This window comes from Pelobates fuscus, chromosome 1 (assembly GCF_036172605.1).
Source record: "Pelobates fuscus isolate aPelFus1 chromosome 1, aPelFus1.pri, whole genome shotgun sequence".
Taxonomy (NCBI): domain Eukaryota; kingdom Metazoa; phylum Chordata; class Amphibia; order Anura; family Pelobatidae; genus Pelobates; species Pelobates fuscus.
The window spans coordinates 438,084,766-438,108,132 of NC_086317.1; the positions used below are offsets into that span (position 1 = coordinate 438,084,766).

Sequence of the window (23,367 nt, forward strand, 5' to 3'; positions counted from 1 at the left end):
ATTCAATCATCCACACACCAATAGAGTATATGACATCAAGCACACCATCACCTGTCGAACCACCCACGTCATCTATAAGCTTATATGCCCATGCGGGCTTTATTACGTGGGTAAGACGGAGACGCAATTATGCGAACGCATTAGGGGTCACCGTTCCAGTATTAGGCTAGCCTATAGGGATGGACTCAGTGATAAGCCAGTCGCCAAGCACTTCTTTGACAAAGGACATCCGTTAGCCTCCCTGAAATTTGTGGGTATTGACCACATCCCCCCTCCTAAGAGAGGTGGCAACAGAGGCAGAATGCTAATTCAGAAAGAAGCATATTGGATACATCAGTTAGACACGGTGGCCCCTAGGGGTTTGAACGAAAACATTCCCTATTATTCATTTATTTAGCCCCCTTAATGCAGTACCAGTATTATTTTAGACATACAAGCTATTACCCCCTATTTGGGCGTTGTAGACATGTATTTATATTTTAATGATATAATTGATATGTTATGGCTATGACGTTAAGAGTTATGTTCTTTACACACTAGTTTTGCACCATTATTATTGCATGGTTTTCAGCACTATTCTTTGCACTTTAATTACTGCACGTCATCACTTTAATGTATTACTTGCTAAAGTATCTCCTTCAGCACTTTAATAACATATACAGCTTCACTCCTATGAGATGCAGCCTTTGTATCATATAGTTTGATTTAAATATATTACATGTCTCTATTAGATACATATTTATTGTTTTCATTAGCTGACCATGTCACATCAAATATTACATCACTTTCATCACATTGTATTCACATGCATTTGTCCTTATAATTGATACACGAGTTTGTTTATATACAACCGGTGTAACATGCGCACTACGTTGCTTAGCAACGCCCCGCTTGCCGTTTCCGACACGGCACGCGTCACGTGACGATACCAGTCACGTGCCATACTGGAGGTGGAGTCACGGGTTAGGTGCTCGCGCACACCCGGAAGCATAGCTGAGGCCATACGCACGGTTAATATGCTGCCCACTTCCTATTTGAAATACAGAATTTCGTATATGTAGATGAAAGGGGGCAGTGCTGAGCTGACATCTAATGCGCATACCCGGAAGTACACACGGCGGAAACGCCGAGGACACCATGCACCTGGGTGAGTCACTTACAATCATTGTTATGGCTATATATTGACATACATTGCAAGCAATATGTGTTGTCCTATCATTTATTGTCTGACCCTGAGGAAAGTCCCGAGCGGGGACTGAAACGTTGGTCACAGATTTTTAATATGATTAAATAAAACTTTTGAATTTTACACAAGACCGGTGAGCAGCTATCATTTGGCGTTCTATATATATATATATATATATATATATATATATATATATAAACAAAAGCCTTGCACTCCTACTTACAAAAATGTAGAACCCGGTGCTAGATTGCACTAGACATGCAAAACAGAAACAAAAATCAGCACTCCCAGGATTTTTAAATAAAGTTTCTTTTTACTCCAAAATATCAATGTTTGTTATCCTAATTAAAGTTTCTGGTAGGAAGTGAAACGTCGATATTTTGGAGTAAAAAGAAGCTTTATTTAAAAATCCTGGGAGTGCTGATTTTTTTCTGTTCTGTATATATATATATATCTATCTCAAACACCACAGATGCCATAGTACTCACTTAAAAAAATAAAATGTCCACATATAATGCCCGACTGTTCTAATACAGGCGATATATAACTCAACTGTAACCAAGAAAGATTGTCACTCACGGAACTTGTTGCAAAAATTGAAACTATGTGTTTATTCCATTTTAACAAAAAAATAGGTAAGTCAACGTTTCGGTCTTTACAGAATCCTTTCTCGAGTAGGTGGAAGAGCCACTCTGTTTCCATGACTCCCAAGTTGCATTGTTTATATCTTTTTTTTTTTCTTCTTCTTTTAGCTTCAGTTGGATCTGTGTCTGCGTGTTCCTCCTGTAGCATGTATATTTTATGTGTAAATAATTATATACATGCCGGTGTGCTGTGAGCTTCCAGTCTAGCTGTCCAGCGTGGTGCAGCAGTTATATCCTGTGTATGCTCTCCCCCCCCCCCCCCCCCCTCCTGTCAGCTAGTGGCACAGAAATGCATTAGCAGAAGGCTGCAGATAGATCCTCATATCTTGGCGTATTGCAACCTTTTTAAAATGTCCTTGCAGAGGAAATCAAAAATCCATTCCTCAGGGGGTAAGTGGCTCTTTATAGGATGGAGTGGGGGTGAAGGAGAAGGCGTGTTATTAAGATAATGACAGGCACTGCTGTCCTCTCTGTTTGTTTTTGACTGTCGGTCTGTGTCATTGTGAAGCATTCTGTTTTGGCGTCATGCTCTGTGATGTGTAGCCAGTCAGCATCTCTGGATGTCTCTGCGTGTCTGCATTATAATCACAAAGGGCTGTGGTAATCCCAGAGAAGCAGGATATACGGTTCTAATTTCTTCAGATTGTCTGTGTGTGATTCTTATTAATTAGGAGAAATTATAAATCCCTAAACGGCTAATAAAATGCATCTGCCATAATGATTTCTCCATCGTTGCAGTTTACGCAGCAGAGAAATAAAGACATAAGATTTTATTATGACGATAAGATTTACACTACCACTCTCTGAGTGTATAGTTTCCGGCTTAACTATTAATTAATTAGGTACGGATTTGTGAACATTTAATGTAGCAAGAATTTTTCCAGAGTAATGATGGCTCAGGGTTTAAGGGCATGCTTCGAGAGGAACATTAATCAGCATAGGTTATGGACCTGTACATTTTCATAGAATCTGGACTGTTAGGGGAACTTTAGTTTTGTATTGGAATCTACCCGAGGCATGCGTTACACTTTCAGAACAGTGCTGCTGTGTACATATTCCAGAAATGGTTTTGGTCAAACATTTTTGTTCTTTACTTCCAGATCACCTGCTGTTTATTTCCCTGCAGGTGCCTCCTTCTATCCTGTGGACCTTATCTGAGATGGCTTATTGTCCCCATGTTAGTAAGCCTGTTTCTCAAATTTAATGTGAATATGCTTAGTTTTTTTTTTTTTTTACAAGGAAATATGTATTTTTACCAGATTATCTGTAAACCACAATCTCATCGAGAACCTTATGTGTAGTGAGACCTTTACAGATTGCCAAGAGTGATAAGGTGCGCTAGGCAAATTGCCAAACACATTGTACTTTATAAGAAATATTGATAGATATTTTCTTGTGTTATGTGACGTTATTAATCATAATAGAGGAAGTTAAAACATAGCCTTGCCCTACAATCAGTACCTACGTAGATATTATCTGATTAACCGTGCTTTAGTGGATTTGTGCCATTACAGAAGGCATTTTTTCATTGGTGGCCAATCTCAATTGGCAGCTCAGGAAATGACCGACACATCTCTTCATACAAGAGATACAGTAAGCCTTGCTGGCATGTATGCAGTGACAATAGTTGTTCATATCAGAATATTTTGTTCTCTTAATGCCATCCAGCCAGATTATAAAAGACAGCTATTACTAAGAGTTACTACACTTTCAAGACACTTTACATCATGTATTATGTATGCCCCCAAATATAGGTTAAGGCCTCGAGGATGGAAGGGGACAAAATGACTCTGTGGAGAGAATGTTCGATGCATCAAGTCTAAATCCATTCTCTAAATTCATCATTATTTAATCAGTAAAGAGCCGTCCTACCATAATTTGTGTCTAGGGTTACTTGATCACTAAAGCATAGGAATTGGCCAGGCATTTCAGATCCAGGTTGCCCTTACGACTAGAACAGTATAATATACATGAATAAAGTTTTGCTTTATAATAGTGGACAGAACTTAGTTTAAGATCTCTTGTTGTTGGCAGTATTGGGAGTGATGATAGTGGAAACTTTGCTAAATAAAAGTACCTGAAAGGGCCACTGTAGGCACCCAGACCACTTCAGCACTATCCATAGAACTGCAATGTTTAAATTGCAGCTCTAACTCTGCCCTAACAGACAGCCACTAGAGGGCTTCCGGAATCCAAAGAGACTTTTCGTCTGTTATCTGATGTTGGACATCCTCATGGACCTCCAGCGTCAGATCTAGCGTGATATAGGTTATACCTCAGCAATTATGTTTAGACAAAGGCTTATATTTTGCTTCCCGAAGACATGCTTGACAATTTTTATACCCTTATTCATTGTATATTAAAAGCTACCAACCATAACTCATCAATTCTGTTTTTAAAGACCAAAGTATGCCTTGGTTGGTCACCGTGCAGTGGCGTACTAAGGGGGGGGCGGTCCGCCCCGGGTGCCATCAGGCAGGGGGGTGCCACCAGGGCTGGCCAGGCTTGCTATTCTGTGAGCTGTGTGGCTGCACCGGGTGCCGTAGCAGCAGGGGCGCTGGGCAGCCGACACAGCTCACACGCAGGGGCTGGAAGCAGGAAACCTGCACGGAGATTTGGGGGCGGAGCTAAAACGGCAGTGGGGGCGGAGCCAAGCCGGATGCGGGGGCGGAGCTAAATGCAGCCTCATACTGCTGCACACAGAGAGGGGAAGCAGGAAGGAGTCCCTGCTTCCCCAACTACAGCACAGGAGGGACTGGATCCACTCCTCCTCCAGCCCAAGCTTACTGTAAGTGAGAGAGTGTGTGCTGTGTGTAACTGTGATTGTGACTGTCTGACTGTGTGTGAGTGTGTAACTGTGATTGTGACTGTCTTTGACTGTGTGTGCTGTGTGTAACTGTGATTGTGACTGTCTTTGACTGTGTGTGCTGTGTGTAACTGTGATTGTGACTGTCTTTGACTGTGTGTGAGTGTGTAATTGTGATTGTGACTGTCTTTGACTGTGTGTGAGTGTGTAACTGTGATTGTGACTGTCTTTGACTGTGTGTGCTGTGTGTAACTGTGATTGTGACTGTCTTTGACTGTGTGTGCTGTGTGTAACTGTGATTGTGACTGTCTTTGACTGTGTGTGCTGTGTGTAACTGTGATTGTGACTGTCTTTGACTGTGTGTGAGTGTGTAATTGTGATTGTGACTGTCTTTGACTGTGTGTGAGTGTGTAACTGTGATTGTTTGTGACCGTCTTTGATTGTGTGCGTGTGACTGTCTGTGATTATGTTGTGTGTATGTGTGACTGTCTGCCTCTGATTGTGTGTGTGACTGTCTGTGACTGTGTGTGTGTGTGTGCCACTGTGTGTGTGACTGTCTGACTGTGATTGTCTGTGTGACTGTGTGTGACTGTCTGCCTGTGATTGTGTGTGTGTGCGTGCGTGCGTGTGTGTGTGAGTGACTGTCTGTGACTGTGCGTGTGTGTGCGTGTGTGTGTGAGTGACTGTCTGTGACTGTGTGTGTGTGTGTGTGTGTGAGTGACTGCCTGTGACTGTGTTGTGTGTATGTGTGACTGTCTGCCTGTGATTGTGGGTGTGACTGTCTGTGAATCTGTGTGTGTATGTGTGACTGTCTGCCTGTGTGATTGCCTGCGTGTTTGACTGTGCCTGTAACTGTGTGTGAGTGACTGTGTCTGACGGTCTTCGCCCTGCAGTGAGCCGGCAGCCAGGATATGATGTCATCGCGGCCTCGGCATCATTACAGGGCGTGCGATGGACCTGTGCAGAAAGAGCACAGAGATCCCAGCAGCAACCACTGACCACCAGGGACTGAGGATCCACTCCAGCCCTTCTAGAGCAAGGTAGGGAGGCAGGGTGGACCTCTTAATGATTAAATGTGTGTATGTATGTAATATTTGTGTGTGTGTATGTGATTGTGGGTCAGTGATTGTGTTTGTGTAAATCTGTGATTATGTGTGATTGTGTGTATCTCTGCGTATGTGTTTAGTAGATAGCTCCCTTATTTCCTGTCCTTAAATATTGCAATCCCACATAAGGATAACAAATAAGGGATTTATCTGCTAAACAACTGAAAATAAGAAAAGGGCAAATGCTCTAGGTACGCCCCTGGGTTGGTGAACTGCCTGCTTTAGCGGTAATGGGGTAAACAGTTTAATAGCGGTTTGCCCTTTTACTGAGGTCCCCGCTGAGCTCCAAAGCTCCTCTTCTGCTGGATGACATGCTTACAGCTTTTGCAGAGCTCCAGAAGTCAATCGAGTTTACATTTATCATGTGTTAAAGTTTCAACAGAATTGACTTTTGTTAAAGGCTGGCCAGTGAAGCCCCAATGAGGCTACCAGAGGTGGAGTTACACCTCCGGCAGCAAAAGGGTTAAACTCCCTATATGCAGTGGTTCATTCTGAAATGCTACATGTACAGACTCCAGGTGCCATTGCCGCTTCAAATTACTAAAGTGTATATGGTGCCTGGAGTAACACTTTAAACAACAAAAAAATATTGTTATTTTTTTTATCTTCTTTGTTAACAGCTGTACAGTGAGTGCAGAATTATTAGGCAAATGAGTATTTTGACCACATCATCCTCTTTATGCATGTTGTCTTACTCCAAGCTGTATAGGCTCGAAAGCCTACTACCAATTAAGCATATTAGGTGATGTGCATCTCTGTAATGAGAAGGGGTGTGGTCTAATGACATCAACACCCTATATCAGGTGTGCATAATTATTAGGCAACTTCCTTTCCTTTGGCAAAATGGGTCAAAAGAAGGACTTGACAGGCTCAGAAAAGTCAAAAATAGTGAGATATCTTGCAGAGGGATGCAGCACTCTTAAAATTGCAAAGCTTCTGAAGCGTGATCATCGAACAATCAAGCGTTTCATTCAAAATAGTCAACAGGGTCGCAAGAAGCGTGTGGAGAAACCAAGGCGCAAAATAACTGCCCATGAACTGAGAAAAGTCAAGCGTGCAGCTGCCAAGATGCCACTTGCCACCAGTTTGGCCATATTTCAGAGCTGCAACATCACTGGAGTGCCCAAAAGCACAAGGTGTGCAATACTCAGAGACATGGCCAAGGTAAGAAAGGCTGAAAGACGACCACCACTGAACAAGACACACAAGCTGAAACGTCAAGACTGGGCCAAGAAATAGCTCAAGACTGATTTTTCTAAGGTTTTATGGACTGATGAAATGAGAGTGAGTCTTGATGGGCCAGATGGATGGGCCCGTGGCTGGATTGGTAAAGAGCAGAGAGCTCCAGTCCGACTCAGACGCCAGCAAGGTGGAGGTGGAGTACTGGTTTGGGCTGGTATCATCAAAGATGAGCTTGTGGGGCCTTTTCGGGTTGAGGATGGAGTCAAGCTCAACTCCCAGTCCTACTGCCAGTTTCTGGAAGACACCTTCTTCAAGCAGTGGTACAGGAAGAAGTCTGCATCCTTCAAGAAAAACATGATTTTCATGCAGGACAATGCTCCATCACACGCGTCCAAGTACTCCACAGCGTGGCTGGCAAGAAAGGGTATAAAAGAAGAAAATCTAATGACATGGCCTCCTTGTTCACCTGATCTGAACCCCATTGAGAACCTGTGGCCCATCATCAAATGTGAGATTTACAAGGAGGGAAAACAGTACACCTCTCTGAACAGTGTCTGGGAGGCTGTGGTTGCTGCTGCACGCAATGTTGATGGTGAACAGATCAAAACACTGACAGAATCCATGGATGGCAGGCTTTTGAGTGTCCTTGCAAAGAAAGGTGGCTATATTGGTCACTGATTTGTTTTTGTTATGTTTTTGAATGTCAGAAATGTATATTTGTGAATGTTGAGATGTTATATTGGTTTCACTGGTAAAAATAAATAATTGAAATGGGTATATATTTGTTTTTTGTTAAGTTGCCTAATAATTATGCACAGTAATGGTCACCTGCACACACAGATATCCCCCTAAAATAGCTATAACTAAAAACAAACTAAAAACTACTTCCAAAAATATTCAGCTTTGATATTAATGAGTTTTTTTGGGTTCATTGAGAACATGGATGTTGTTCAATAATAAAATTAATCTTCAAAAATACAACTTGCCTAATAATTCTGCACTCCCTGTATTTGCTTTGCAACTAAATATCAAATCTGGCAGAACCTGATTGTGATAAACAGTGCATAATTTTTGATTATTTAGATTGAGCATCAGGTATTAAAACAATCTCTTTTGGAACTTGGCAAAATATGCAGTCATAGGCCTTGTTAATGCACCTTGTGGGCCCTTGATTAATTTAATTATGGGGACAATTATGCCAAGTTTGGTGGCTTAATTAAAAGCATATTGACTTCGAATAGCAAGACACAAAGCAGTGCCCAGACTGAAGCTAATTGATGTTAGTTATTCCTAAGAATGGGTGATACCGGGTTAGGACACAGCAGTTAACATGTCATTCAGTGGTATGATGTAGTTTGACTGGGTGATCAGGAGGTGTCTAGTACATTCTTCCCAGCTAAAAGTCTGCAGTAATGTCATAACGTACTTAAAGAGACAGTGACTATTTATCTAATTTTTTGGCAATTCGTCTCATAAGTCTATCAGCTGTTCTTTAGTAGAGATCTTTTGTATCCTATTTGACCTTGTTTATAAAGTAGCATGCATCCTCTCTTACGAACTGCACCTGAAAACCCACAATATCAATACGGCTTTTTTAGTTCTTGAAATATATTGACTGTACTTTCCTGTTCTTTTTTGTTTCCTGGCAAAGCCCAGTGTGTGGTTTCTCGAGCTTTCAATTTAATTTAATATCTCTTCTTCGTGTTCTTTTTATCCATTATTATTTATAATGCTGAACTGGTCCTTAAAGTGGTAGAATTTAGGTAAGAAGAAATTTTTTATGTAAATATAAAAAAATGTAAAAGATCGTGAAATTAGAATATTGAATAGTAAAATCACCATAGGTACAAATGTGGTGTGCCAGCTATAATTGCTTTCAGATGATAAAATCATTGCTGGTTCTAAAGTTCTAAAGAATAGACTTCACCAGTTTTCATTGTTTACAGGGCAGCTCAACTCATCCAATGTGATTAGTGGAATTGCAACCAGGGGCTAAACTAGTTATCCTATAGTCCTTTGGTGGGCAGGAGTTTATGAGATAAGAGTTTCTTCATTGTTAACAGTTGTAAACAGTATTCCAAGAAGCTTTATAAACTTTAAATCAGCACTGTTAATGCTCCAAAATGAATATTTAATAAAGATAAAATGTTGTACGTTGACTATGTTGGAATTTCACAAAAATTCCGACACAGTTAAAATATATACTTTGTCTTAGTATTTTTCCTACGTTTGGGAAAAGTGCAGAATTATCTTTATCAAGGATTGTCAAGTCCCCAGCCATCCCTAGGGACGGCCTAGGAGGAAAAGGCTCTGTCTACTGAGAATCCCGCGCCCTGTAGATCTCAGACGTGGGTTCCTGGCTTCTGATGCACTAGAGCTGAAGTGGACCGGCAGGAAGGATAGAAACATAGAATGTGATGGCAGATAAGAACCATTCGGCCCATCTAGTCTGCCCAATTTTCTAAATACTTTCATTAGTCCCTGGATTTATCTTAACTTTTGGATAGGTTCAGCATAAGTATAACTCAATTTTTCCTCCACTCCGAAGCAAATCGGACACCCAGTGGCACAGTCACCATAAGGGGTCTTTGCAAATTATGCGTAGACCCTTGATGGTGAAAGTGCCGTTTTAAATGCATGCATTTTTTTATTTCAGATTTTCCTTTTTTTATATATTTATTTTTTATTTATAGAATGGTTAAATGCCTGAATGCAAGCAAATAAAGTACAAATTGCACAACAATGACATACAGTAGCATAACTAACCTAAAGAGGGCCCTGGTGCAAGAATGTTTTTGGGCTCCCCTTATTGCATGGGTGGCCCAAAGGCAGATCCCCATCTGTCGTACAATCTCCACAATACTTTGACAGCTAGTGTTCTACTTGCAGGGTTGTATTTAGCACTGAGCAGTTTTTGTGTATTTAAATGTAAGTATGTTTTTGTATGGAGTATTTTTGTGTGGAATGTAGTGTTGATGTTTAAATGTAAGCATGCATTTGTGTGTAGTGTGGCTTTTGAGTGTTGTGAAATGTTGCTACATTCTAGAGAAAATAATGCATATATTGAGTAACCATGTATACAGGCTGCCAAACTGATAAATGGATCAAATCTGTATTATAACATCTACTGTTTAGTCATACTCCGTTTAGTCTCTTCCAGCCAGATTCCACCCCCTCCGGTGCCACTTTTGTAGAAATAATTAATTACCCTCAAATATAGCTTATGCATTTTACAATGACTTGAGGGTTGTTGTAGTTTCAGTATTTTTTTTTTTTTTTTTTTTACAAATCAGCTATAGGAATTTTATGTATAGTAACATAGTATAAGCAATAGAAGTTGTTTTCCTTAGTTTAGTTGTAGGTTTATATATATTATTCAGAATTGTTAGTGTTTTGTACGTTGATATTATTCAGAATCTACTGGCTTAAAGGGACTGCCCAAATACAAAAAAAAAATTTTTTTTTTAAAAATGGTGATATATCTAAACAGCTTACAGATTGAAAACAATAGCTTGAAAAACTGCAGTTCTCTTGTGTGAAGTCTTTGCAAGTCCTTCTTTTTAATCCTGCCCAGACTCTCTGCGGCTGTCCCATCACAGACTTCCCAAATGCAGCTCAATAGGAAGGAGCAGGTTTGCAATGCAGGTGCTCTGGACAATTGTTGCCTCTTGAGTTTAGCACCACTGAGCTAAACAACCAGGAAGTAACAGGATCTGATGTCTGATTGACAGCCAGAGGGTGTACCATGATTCATTTATAGAAGTGCCATTTTCTATTGAAATCTGCATTTTTTGTAAAATGAAAAACAAGGACACACTGTTTACACATAAAGCACTGCAGCAAGTGCTTTAGAGTCTGGAGTGTCCCTTTAAATAAGTAAAAAAAAATAAAGTGCATTAATGAAGCATTGTATACAGCAAAATGTCATTCAATCATTGGTTATTTAGATACTGCTCAAAGCAATGTCCTAGGCTGGCCACTTACAGTAAAATAAATCCCAAGTGTCCTTCTTGTTAGTGGTTTGTGCCTATATTGCAATACTAGATAGTTATTTACTTTTCCAAGGTGTTAGAATCAGAAGATATTTTCAGCTTCAATGCTACTGTCTATGGGGGCCCTTGTTAACAAATCAATTAAGCCATGAATCTTTAACCACATGTCCTCTTAGTCGTAATGGAACAAAAAAGTCTGTAGAAAATAACAAAGAGAATCGAGATAATTGGTCTAAGAAGAACGATCAAAGTCTCAATTTAAGACAATGCTAAAAGACATCAATTAAGAATAAAAAAATAAAAACGGGATAAAACAAAATGTTCTGTTATTTCACATAATAAAGCAATTATCTTTTTTTAGAAAATCAAGGCAATAAATTATTCAGTCGGGCTGTCATATGGGGTCTGTCCCTACAAGATTTGCCAAAAAATGAAAAATCGGTTAATTTATACCCTTTTATTTTTTTTTAAATTCTTTATTTTTGTCGCGCAGGTGATTACAAAGCATAAACATACACCACAACAGCGTGCTTGAGTAGTTAAACATAGGATTGACAGTGGCATGAGAGGTTTGCAAATTTTTGTTTTGTTTTAAAATGAAAATAACTGGCTTTTTAACAATAGTAGGTAGAGGTTAAAATGCTAGGCTAGACAAGCTTATGAATGGTGTAGTCGCGTTTAAGATTATGTGAAAGTTATGTCATATCTATGGTATTGCATGTCTGAGGAGGCCAAACGTTTACGCTTATACTATGTTTACGACTGTTTATAATAAATGTGAGTAACAAACTATTAAGCTTCGTTTTCATGTTATAACAGGCTAAGCTAGACATGCATAGAACAATGTTGATTGCGCTTCAGATATGGAGCCGGCTGGTCGTTTAAATGTATGTCTTCGTAGCGCATTAAAAACAAAAAGTAAGAGAGATTAGAGTAAATAATAATAATGAAACTGAGTGCAGTCAACGTATCATGCTGGTAAAATATAAAAGTAAGTACAGTGTGCTAGTTAATTAAGCAGGCTAGTGCAGGTGAGTTAGGTAAATCAGTCATATGCTAAACATACAGCGTACAACTAATAACATGCATGTCCGAGTAATGCCAAATGGGATTTGTTGTTTACAGTTCAATAGGAACATATATTGCAAGGTAGGTGTCCGGGCTGTGGGTTGCTGCCAGCGGTGATAGTGTTCCTTTAAGTTAGTCCCTTCAGCCTATGCCCACCTGGCGTACCGACCTGTCCAGCATGAGGGTACAGAGCAGGAACTCTGTACGGTCAGGAGAAGTATTAAAGTCCTTCAGCGTAGTCAGAGGCATCAGCAGCCGGGGGTGAGTCAAGTACTTGCAGGTGCTAGTCTGCCGTGGCTCGTCCGGTCCTGTTTGTGGTAAGATGCTGCATGCGTAGGTGGGGAGGTGGCCGGTGTTGTGAGGCCGTTGAACGGTCTCAGCCCTGCGTCTCCAGAGGTACCTTGGTAGGAGTTGGTGAGGTTGTTTGGCTGTACTTCGCCGCCGGTGTAGGGTCTCCCCTGAGGTGGTTAGCGTGTGGAACGGGCTTGTACCTGGCTTCCGCTGTGTTTTTCATTTCCTCACCCCGTATGTGTGATGTGTGCGTTCTCCTCCCTGCCGCCATTTTCTGGGCCTTGGACCCACCGGTGTTGCGTACCGTTGCTGTGGGTCGGTCGGCAGCTGTCCAGGAGGGCGGCTTGGGCCGGGTGGTCGTGGGGCCTGTTGTTGGAGCCAGTACTCGAGCTTAAGCCAGAACTCGGCGAAAATGCGTTCCAAGTTGGACACTGGATGTGGAGTCTCGTGCTTGCTAGTGGGCCGCATGGACTCCGCCATTTCAAGGTGGCCTCTCGTTTCTCCGGCCTTCGTCGCATGTGTTCCCGCATTGTCTGGGGGGACCCCCAGGGGTGGACCGGGATCACCACCGCCGGTCCCAGGGAGGGATTGCGGGGGGCCCGCTCGTGGCAGCAGGACTCCGGGCATCCCCAGGCTGGGAGGTCGGCCGACCCTCCCGCCCGGCGCGCACCAGGCCGCATGTCCCTGCGGGCACAATTTGCCGTCCGTCGTCCACTCTTGGCCCGCTTCACGGGTTTACCAGGTGGACTCTGCTTTAGGAAGTCGCTTGGGGTCTCGTATTGCATTGTAGGGCGGTCAAGACGTGCCATTTTGGCCAAGTTTAGTAGGGAGCTCCAGCTACACACGTCTAGCCGCCATGACGGTCAGGCCCCGCCCCCCCATACCCTTTTTTTTTAACTCAGAAAATATTGGCTTAAAAAGAACAGGGATTCTAATATTCACCAGAATGCCAATTTCTGCCTACAAATTATTTTTTTCCATCTAATTTATTTAAATGCCACAGTGGAAGAAAAAGACTATATAGTGGAACAGGGATGTGCAAATCAAAGAGGCTAATAAGCTTCCAGCAAGTAGAGATATGTGAGAGCTATTTAATATGTTCCTAGGATATATGGATATGGAGAGATGATTCACAACCCAAAGGGAATAGCATAGGAATTGGCTAATTTTTACTGAGCATTATATGACAACACCCTGCTTAAGATGGATTGGTGTCACGTGATTCACACGTTATTAGCAACCTGGCCTTTCAATGGCTTTTGTGGGAGAAGCCCCAAAGAATTTCCTTGGTGGTAGAGGAGTTGGCATTTGACGAGCAGAGGTTTTTCCCGTAGGAGTTGATTAGGTTGCAGATTGCAGATCTGGCTGCAGATCATTTGCAGATTTGGTTGACAAATTCTGCATTCATTGTGCCAAAAACAAAAAAATACTAATGTGGATGAAAAATCATACACACCTTATTTGAAAGTTATTTGCGATGAACTCCACATCCACTGCCAGACAAACTTTAAGAAATCTTTATCCTCCTGCAGGACTTGACCGGCGTGATTCCCCCCCCCCCCCCCCCCCCCTGCACTGATACTTAAGAATATAGATACAATGTCCCAAATCAGACACTGGATTCACTGCGTTTCATATAAACAAACTTATTTCCTCAAGATCAAAAGTCGTTACATTGTGGCAAATATTTGATAGTAAAAGGGCTAATTATCAGATTCTGCTTGCCCTTGTCTCAGACTGGAGTTCTCCATACCGTCATGTAGTTTTTGCCATGGAGTCAGGACCAGTCAAGGTCAGCTGCGGCGACACTGGCGCAGTGTGGTAAAAAAGGGGAGTAAAATCGTACTTTCCTATGTGATCGAAGGGAGGGTTGGAGACCTAAATAGTTAGTTTAACTCTGTAGTGTCCGGAATACATGTTTGCATTCCTGACACTTTAGTGTTCCTTTAAATTAAAAATAAGTCTGCGCATGTCATTTGGTTACGTATGACCCACTTCATTGTTAACAATGATTACTCATAATGTGCCTCTTTCTCTGTACTGTATAATCTCTTATTGTTTGTTATTCAACTCTGTAACTTCTTTTCATTTACATGTAATCCTTCCAACTACAACTATAACCCCTGCAAACATGTAACTCTACTCCGTCTCAGGTCTTTCGTATAGATCCCTCTGTGCCACCATTTAATTAAAGGAACACTATAGTCACCTAAATTACTTTAGCTAAATAAAGCAGTTTTAGTGTATAGATCATTCCCCTGCAATTTCACTGCTCAATTCACTGTCATTTAGGAGTTAAATCACTTTGTTTCTGTTTATGCAGCCCTAGCCACACCTCCCCTGGCTATGATTGGCAGAGCCTGCATGAAAAAAAAACTGGTTTCACTTTCAAACAGATGTAATTTACCTTAAATAATTGTATCTCAATCTCTAAATTGAACTTTAATCACATACAGGAGGCTCTTGCAGGGTCTAGCAAGCTATTGACATAGCAGGGGATAAGAAAATCTTAATTAAACATATTAAACAGAACTTGCAATAAAGAACGCCTAAATAGGACTCTCTTTGCAGGAAGTGTTTATGGAAGGCTGTGCAAGTCACATGCAGGGAGGTGTGACTAGGGTTCATAAACAAAGGGATTTAACTCCTAAATGGCAGAGGATTGAGCAGTGAGGCTGCAGGGGCATGTTCTATACACCAAAACTGCTTCATTGAGCTAAAGTTGTTTAGGTGACTATAGTGTCCCTTTAATATAATACATGCTGCCTGCTGCCTTGCTACATCAGACTGTTTTTGTATACAGATTCTGCACTACTTGCCTGGCCTTCTGCCTGTCTAACCTTGATATTAGTTATGTTGGTGCTATATAAAGAATAATAATATATTATAACATGCAGGAAAAAGTAACAATTGTGGTCAATTCTTTACTAGTATTTGACCAATGTGGAACTTTTTTATTTGATTAGTGTTCTTTTCTTAAAGAGAGGTAAACTTGAAGGGACACTATAGTCACCAATACAACTTTAGTTTAATGAAGCAGTTAAGAGATAATAAATGGTAAATTAGACAGAATTTGCAATAAAGGAAGTGTAAACATTAGATGACTCTTTACAGGAAGTGTTTAGGAAGCCTGTGTAAGTCACATGCAGGGATGTGTGACTAGGGCTGCATAAACAAAGCAAAACAATAATGATTTAACTCCTAAATGTCAGAGAACTGAGCAGTGATACTGCAGAAGCATGATCTATACACCAAAACTGCTTCATTAAAGTTGTCTTGGTGACTATCCCTTTAAGCTTTTTTAAAGAGGGTTCAAGTTATGATTCCCCTTAGCTTAGATGGCACAGGCAAACCCTTTGCAAGTTTGTTTAGTCAATATATCTTTGGGCAAAAAATGTTAAGGTTCAAATGACCATGACTTCAATAGATAAGGGTCATTGTTAGACACAATAAAAGGTAGACACACAATTTAGTAGGCCGAGATTACCACATGGTATGTGTACGTGCATATACTGGTGTATCGGTCGGTTGATTGCACGTGGCAAAGATACAATCAGTAGTGTACGGAGCATGTGCAAGGATACAGGATATAGTATTCCCCTCCTCCATTGTGCTGGGCAAGCCATGTGGTCAAACAGGAAGTTAGTTCTTGTTCGGTTGATTGGGTAAGAGTATGTGTGGGTGGAGCTTATTATGGGAGGAGTTACATGCCTATATAAGGAGCCTACACTATTGTTCGGGGCTCAGATCTTGTTGTATTTTGGTGACATTAGTCCCTCTGAGTCCCGGTCGGTGAATCGAATAAAGAATCTCTTCCTTCCTGAAGAAACCTGTGTCCATCTCTCTGTGCTTGGCTTCTGTCAGTTTCTCCGGTATCATTTGGTGCATTGGCCGGGAAGCTCATCGTTCAACGGTAGCTGAGAAGCAGAGGCGTGAGACGGTCTATCTTTGCCCACGCTCTATACGGCTGCACCCCTGAACTTCTGCGTGGACCTCTCTTTGTCTCGGCGCCACTGGTCTGTTGTCCAGGAGATCATCGGCCTCTACGTAGTAAGTGCTGGGGTGTCCCCGTCGATGAGTGTGAACTCAGGTTCAGGAACGAGGAGGTAAGACGACCGCTGTTTTAGACGGTGGACCCACTAGGGGTATTGGATACCGATTGTGCGGTAGTCCCATAAGGGGTTATTTGGAATCTGCCCCCTCCAGTGGAGGGAAGGAGCGAAGGCGCACCGCTCAATTAAACGCCCTGTAGTCAGCCCGTTTAATTTTGGTTTGGAGTCAGGCTGGGTTCTGGTGTAAATAGCCCAAGCCGGACACCGGTGTCTTGTCTAGACTAGCGTTCTAGGGTGTTGTATATTACGTTCGCTAGGTCGGAGGGACCGGGAGACTAAGCGGCGTCTGTGTAAATTCGGTCCGCTAGATCTCAACCTATCTTGGCTAAGTGGGAAGGCGTGTAAATTTGGAACTCACTAGATTTTTGATAGAGTATTTAGACTAAGAGGGTTCTGTGTAAATTCCGCCCTCTAGTTCGCTATATGTGGTGCTTGGGCAGTGTGGCTAACCAAAACGGATGTAGATAGTTTTAGGTAGTCCATCAAGGTACTGGCCAATAGATTAGTTGGGAATTGTAAATGTGTTAAAGATTGTTGTAGTAGCGTGTATATCTTGCTAGACAGCGTGAGCTCTGCCGTCTAGCAAGAGTGTGAATAGTGTGTAACTGTATTATAGCGCACGGTACCATAACCATGTATAATTACTGATACTGTAAATAACTACTAATAACTGTCGTCTATGTTGTATGTTTAACACCATAACCACTACTAATTGAACTGTGACTTTAAATTGTACTCTAACCAATGCTAACCGTACTATAACTACTGTTTGCAAAGACGATGTTACTGGGGTATGTTATAGACGGGTAATTCAGATATAGGGAATTATAGCGTGGGTGACTGTATAGTTTCGCCAAAGGGCACAGTATTAGTTACTTAGTTACTGGTGTAACAGCTGTGTGTGTACGGGAATTCCCTGAGTGTTTTGTTGTGTGCGTTTCGCTTAGTAACTGTACCACGTGGTGCTGTTGCCGAGGGAACGGGTGTGACCGTTGGAAGAGTGTTTGTTTAGTTTCTGTTGGAGACGACGCTTCATTGTTGGTATGGGTGCGTCAGATTCAACGGTGATGGATCCCTTAGGATGTATGCTGAAAAACTTTAAAAAGGGATACACTGTATATGATTTTGGGGTAAAGATGTCTCCAACACGCCTGACTACTTTATGTAGTAGGGAATGGCCTACTTTGGTTGCCGCATGGCCACCACGTGGCAGTTTGGATCCTAATCTGGTACAGCGTGTACACGTGGCTGTATCAGGTAGGCCTGAACTTTACGGCCAGTTTCCGTATATAGACTGTTGGAAGCAGGCCGTAAACGACTTGCCAAAATGGATCCGGGTATGCCACGAGGAACAATGTCGCCTCATGGTGGCCCGAACTCGCTTGTCCACTAAGGCCGTAATTACGCCCATTTTGGACACGCCTCCTGAGTCAGATCCCCATGCCGCCCCCTTACTCCTCCTCCACCGGAAGAGGAAGAGGAGGTGCTGTTGGTAACGCTCCTCCCCTTGTCCCGTTGTCCCCACCTACCCCTTCCTCTAGCTCAGAGCCCAGCCCCCTTGTTTTAAACCCTCCCCTTCCGGTACCTACCTCTGTTAACTCCACCTACCCAGATTTGGCGCCATTTCTAGTTCCTGGTCAGGCTCCTCCTAGCCCGGCCCGGAATATTTTACTCACCGATCTCCCCCTCAGTAAAGCATCCCCATCCCCTTGTCTTACTACCCCTCGACCGGAACCCCTAACTGACGTTCCTAAACGAAGCCCCATACTAACCCGCCAACTGACCGGTACCCTCCAACCCTGACATTATCAAATGCCTCTCCGATTGACACCTGGCCCAACACACAGCAACGGTGATGGCCAGATACAACAAGCTGATCCCATCTTTGTTTATGTACCTTTCACTACAACTGATCTATTTAACTGGAAGACCCATAACTCCTCATACACCGAGAAGCCTCAAGCCATGACAGATTTGTTTACCTCCATAGTCCAGACACATAATCCCACTTGGGCTGATTGCCAGCAACTGCTTATGACATTGTTTAATAACGAGGAAAGGACAAGGATAAACCAAGCGGCAATTAAAGCGCTGGAAGAAGTGGCCCGTACACAAAATCAGGCCAACCCGGCAGCATGGGCCGCAGCACATTATCCAAACACTGATCCGGAATGGAATGTCAATGGCGCAGACATGGCCCATTTGAAAGCATACAGGGACGCTATTATTGCTGGCATGAAAGCCGGAGGGAAGAAGACGATTAATATGTCTAAGACGGCTGAGGTGTTACAGAAATGTGATGAATCCCCCAGTGTCTTTTATGACCGGTTATTGGAGGCATACCGTTTGTATACCCCCTTTAATCCAGAGACTCCTGAGAATTCCCGAAGGGTTAACTCTGCCTTTGTCAGCCAAGCCTACGGAGATATAAAGCGCAAGCTGCAGAAGTTAGAGGGGTTCGTAGGGATGTCTATAACCCAACTAATGGAAATAGCCAATAAAGTATACATGAATAGGGAAACAGAGACTAAGAAGGAGGAAGAGCGAAAGATGCTTAGGAAAGCAGATATGCTAGCGGTAGCTATCGCAGGCGTAGATAGAAGGGAAAAGGAAGTGTATAGGGGAACAGATAAAGGCGAGAGTAAATGGAGTGGGGAACCTTTGAGTAGGAACCAACGCGCGTACTGTAGGGAAGAAGGGCATTGGAGAAGTGAGTGTCCACAAAGGGAACAGTATGAGAGAGACAGACCTAGGGCAGGGTATAGTAATAATTTTAGAGGCAGAGCGAGAGGTAGAGGAGGCCCTGGAGGAAATAGTGGTAATAATAGAGGTAGCGTTAGTGGGGATAGGTATTACCCAGCAGCGCAGAGATCTAGAGAGAGAGAAGATAGGGACTTTGTGGGTTTGGCTGACACAGTCATGGAGGACTATTGATCCCGACCGGGCTCCATCCCCCTTGGCCGAGCGGAGCCTATGGTCGATGTAGCAATAGGGGGAAAAAGGAGTGCCTTCATGATAGACACTGGTGCTGAACATTCGGTGGTGACTGACCTAGTTGCTCCTCCTTCAGGAAGAACTATCACCGTAATAGGAGCAACTGGAAGGAGTGCTGCTAAACCGGTTCTTAAAAGTCGACTCTGTACATTGGGAGGCCACGTAGTGAAACACCAGTTCCTTTATATGCCTGAATGTCCAGTCCAACTGCTAGGACGTGATTTGTTGTCGAAATTACAAGCACAGATAACATTTCTACCTAACGGAACAACATCTTTGAAGTTCAATGGACCCTCAGGTATAATGACAATATCAGTACCAAAGGAAGAAGAGTGGCGACTTTATACAGCGTTGACTAGCCAAAACCCTAAGAGTGATGAATCCTTGTTCAATATACCAGAAGTATGGACAGAGAATAACCCACCAGGACTTGCTCACAATATCCCACCAATTTGAATCAAACTAAAAATTGGGGTTTATCCAGTGAGCTTAAGACAATATCACATCCCACAAAAGGCCAAGAAGAATATACAATCTTATTTGGATAAGTTCATAAGGTATGGTATCCTAAAATTCTGTACTTTCCCCTGGAACACCCCATTGTTGCCTGTTCAAAAGCCCGGTACAGATGAGTATCGCCCTGTGCAGGACTTGAGAGCAGTCAATGATGCGGTCGTAAGTATACACCCAGTTGTGCCCAATCCATATAACCTGCTTGCTTTAATTCTGGGCGGGGCTACTTATTTCACTGTCTTGGATCTCAAAGATGCCTTCTTTTGCCTTCGAATTGCTGCGGAAAGCCAGTGTATCTTTGCATTCCAATGGGAAAATTCTGTAACGGGCTCGAAACACTAGATGACTTGGACAAGACTGCCCCAAGGGTTTAAAAATTCACCTACCCTATTTGGATCAGCTTTAAGTCAAGACTTACTGGATTTCAAGTCCATCCCAGGAGAGTGTGTACTATTACAATACGTAGATGATTTGTTGATAGCGGCAGTTACAAGAGAAATATGTCAGCAAGCAACACATGATTTACTACACATTCTTTGGAAGGCAGGATACAAGGTGTCCAGGAAGAAAGCCCAGTTGTGTCAGCCAACTGTCAAGTATCTGGGATTCCATATCTCTGAAGGTCAAAGGATAATGGGGCCAGAGAGAAAAGAAGCTGTATGCCAAATACCAATACCCAAGAATAGAAGACAAGTGCGGGAATTCTTGGGGGCAGCAGGCTTCTGTAGGATATGGATTCCCAGTTATGCGATATTGGCGAAACCTCTTTATGCAGCTATAAAAGGAACAGAACACGATCCCTTCCTGTGGACCCCCGAACAGCAAAAGGCATTTGAAGATGTGAAGAAGGCATTGATGAGCGCCCCAGCATTAGGTCTACCTGATCATACACGTCCATTCTACTTATATGTACACGAGCAAAGAAGAATGGCTGTGGGGGTATTGACACAGTACTTGGGATCATGGCAACAACCTGTCGCATATATGTCCAAACAACTGGATGCAGTGGCCAGTGGTCTTCCACCTTGTCTAAGAGCCGGAGCTGCCACCGCCCTGCTGGTAGCCGAAGCTGATAAACTCACTCTGGGTCAGGAACTCTATGTGCGAGTCCCGCACGCAGTACAAACGTTGCTAGACTATAAAGGCAATCATTGGTTTAGCAATAGCCGCATGACTAAGTATCAAGCTATGTTATGTGAAAACCCGAGAGTGCATCTAGAGACTGTTAATACCTTGAATCCAGCTACCCTTTTGCCACAACCTACTGAGAGTCAACATGATTGCCTGGAGGTGATGGATGAAGTGTTCTCAAGTAGACCGGACCTTCGTGATTTCCCCATCCAGAACCCTGATGTCCAGTACTATACGGACGGCAGTAGTTATGTGAAGGAAGGGATTCGCTATGCAGGATACGCAGTGACAACTATAGACAAGGTGATAGAAGCCCGGCCATTGTCAAAAGGAACATCAGCACAGAAGGCAGAACTAATCGCACTCACACGAGCGTTACAATTGGCTGAAGGTTTAAGAGTGAACATCTACACGGACTCCAAGTATGCGTTTTTAACCACTCATGCCCATGGAGCCTTGTATAAAGAAAGAGGATTACTGAATTCAGAGGGTAAAGAAATCAAGTACGCAGCTGAGATATTACAACTACTGGAAGCCGTGTGGGAACCGACAGAAGTTGGTATTATATATTGTCGAGCGCATCTGAAAGGTGATGGTGATGTAACCAAAGGAAATCGGATGGCAGATAATGCAGCTAAGCGTGCCGCTGAATCGGGAAAACAGGAGTATGTAGAACATATAGCTGCTCTTATACCGACCCCACTGTCTCAATGGACTCCAGTTTATACAGCTCAAGAAGAAGAGTGGTTAAAAACTGAAGCTGGAAAGTACATGGAGAATAATTGGTAACAGTTAGAAGATGGAAGAATAGTCATTCCAGCATCACTAGCTGTAGAAATTGTCTAGAATTATCATAACGGGACACATTCTGGAAGAGATAGTATGGAAGAATCTCTCAGGAAACATTTCTACATACCAAGATTGTCCAACTTGACTCAAGCCATTGTACGAAGATGTGTGATATGTGCCAAGAATAACGCAAGGCAAGGACCAGTGAAACCACCGGGAGTCCAGTATATGGGTGGACTCCCTATGTCAGATCTTCAAATAGACTATACAGTAATGCCTAAATCCGGCGGACATCGCTACCTACTAGTAGTTGTGTGTACCTATTCAGGTTGGGTAGAAGCATGTCCCACTCGTACAGAGAAAGCAGGAGAAGTTGTGCGATTCCTGTTGCGAGAAATAATACCCCGATATGGACTACCATGTTCTATAGGATCGGATAATGGTCCAGCCTTTGTTCACCAGTGCCTACAACAACTGACTCATATGCTTGGTATTAAGTGGAAGCTTCATACGGCATATAGACCTCAGAGTTCTGGGAAAGTGGAAAGGATGAACAGAATTATTAAGAACCAATTGGCAGAGATGTGTCAAGAGACTCAACTTAAGTGGAATGTTCTTTTGCCCATAGCTCTGTTGCGTATTCGTAGTACACCTACCAGAAGGATGGGTCTCTCACCTTTTGAAATCATGTATGGGCGTCCACCTCCCGTACTTGGTAACTTAAGGGGGGATTTGAGTCAGTTGGGAGAAGGAATTACCCGGCAGCAGGTTGTAGAGTTGGGTAAAACTATGGAGGAGGTACAGAAATGGGTACAAGATAGATTACCTGTGAATATTTATCCACCTGTTCATAGTTATCATCCAGGAGATCAAGTATGGATAAAAGAGTGGAACAGTGTACCATTGGGGCCTAAGTGGAGGGGTTCTTATGTTGCTCTTTTGTCTACCTTTACAGCTATAAAGGTGGCTGAAGTGACTCCGTGGATTCATCACTCCAGGGTTAAACCAGCATCAGTAGATTCTTGGCAAGCTACACCAGATCCAGAGAATCCCTGCAAGATCTGGTTAAAGCGCACAACTCAGTCGGAGTGATGAGGAAATATTGGGATTTCAAGCGTAATTAAAGAGATCAGCAAGTAAGTGTTTTGACGGCCATAATAAAGCCTGACCACTTACCCACGTGACATAGCCAGAGTGTCTTGAAGGGACCTCTGTGAAGGGAAGAGAGGACCTGAAGAACTCCATTCCTTGCAGCCCTTACATCCTGGAAGCTGAGGTGCCATCGCACAGACGAAGAATGAGGATGAAGATGTCAGGAGAAATGCATTTAATAATGTACATATTTGTGTTTTTAATTATTCAGGAAGGTAGAGGTACCGACACACCTGGCTGTGAGGTTTGCATTAAGACTACTAAAACAGGTAATCATATTTCCCAGACCCTTATTTGGCATTCACAATATGAGTGTAAAGGATATGTATCTAGGTGTAGATACTTAGGTATAGATTACAGTGTATGCCATTTAGGAGTAGGAGAACCTAAGTGCTTCAATC

General features: G+C 42.7%; 1 protein-coding gene across 1 annotated transcript in view; it reads left to right on the forward strand.

Annotated features, from left to right (window-relative positions):
- The first annotated feature begins 2,133 nt into the window (after positions 1 to 2,133).
- Positions 2,134 to 23,367, forward strand: part of ATP8A2 (ATPase phospholipid transporting 8A2) — a 673,473-nt gene continuing 652,239 nt past the window's right edge. Inside the window, exon 1 of the mRNA XM_063429614.1 lies at positions 2,134 to 2,220. Within this exon, the coding sequence (XP_063285684.1) occupies positions 2,181 to 2,220 (40 nt within the window). The 5' untranslated portion in view covers positions 2,134 to 2,180. The remainder of the gene's footprint in view (positions 2,221 to 23,367) is intronic.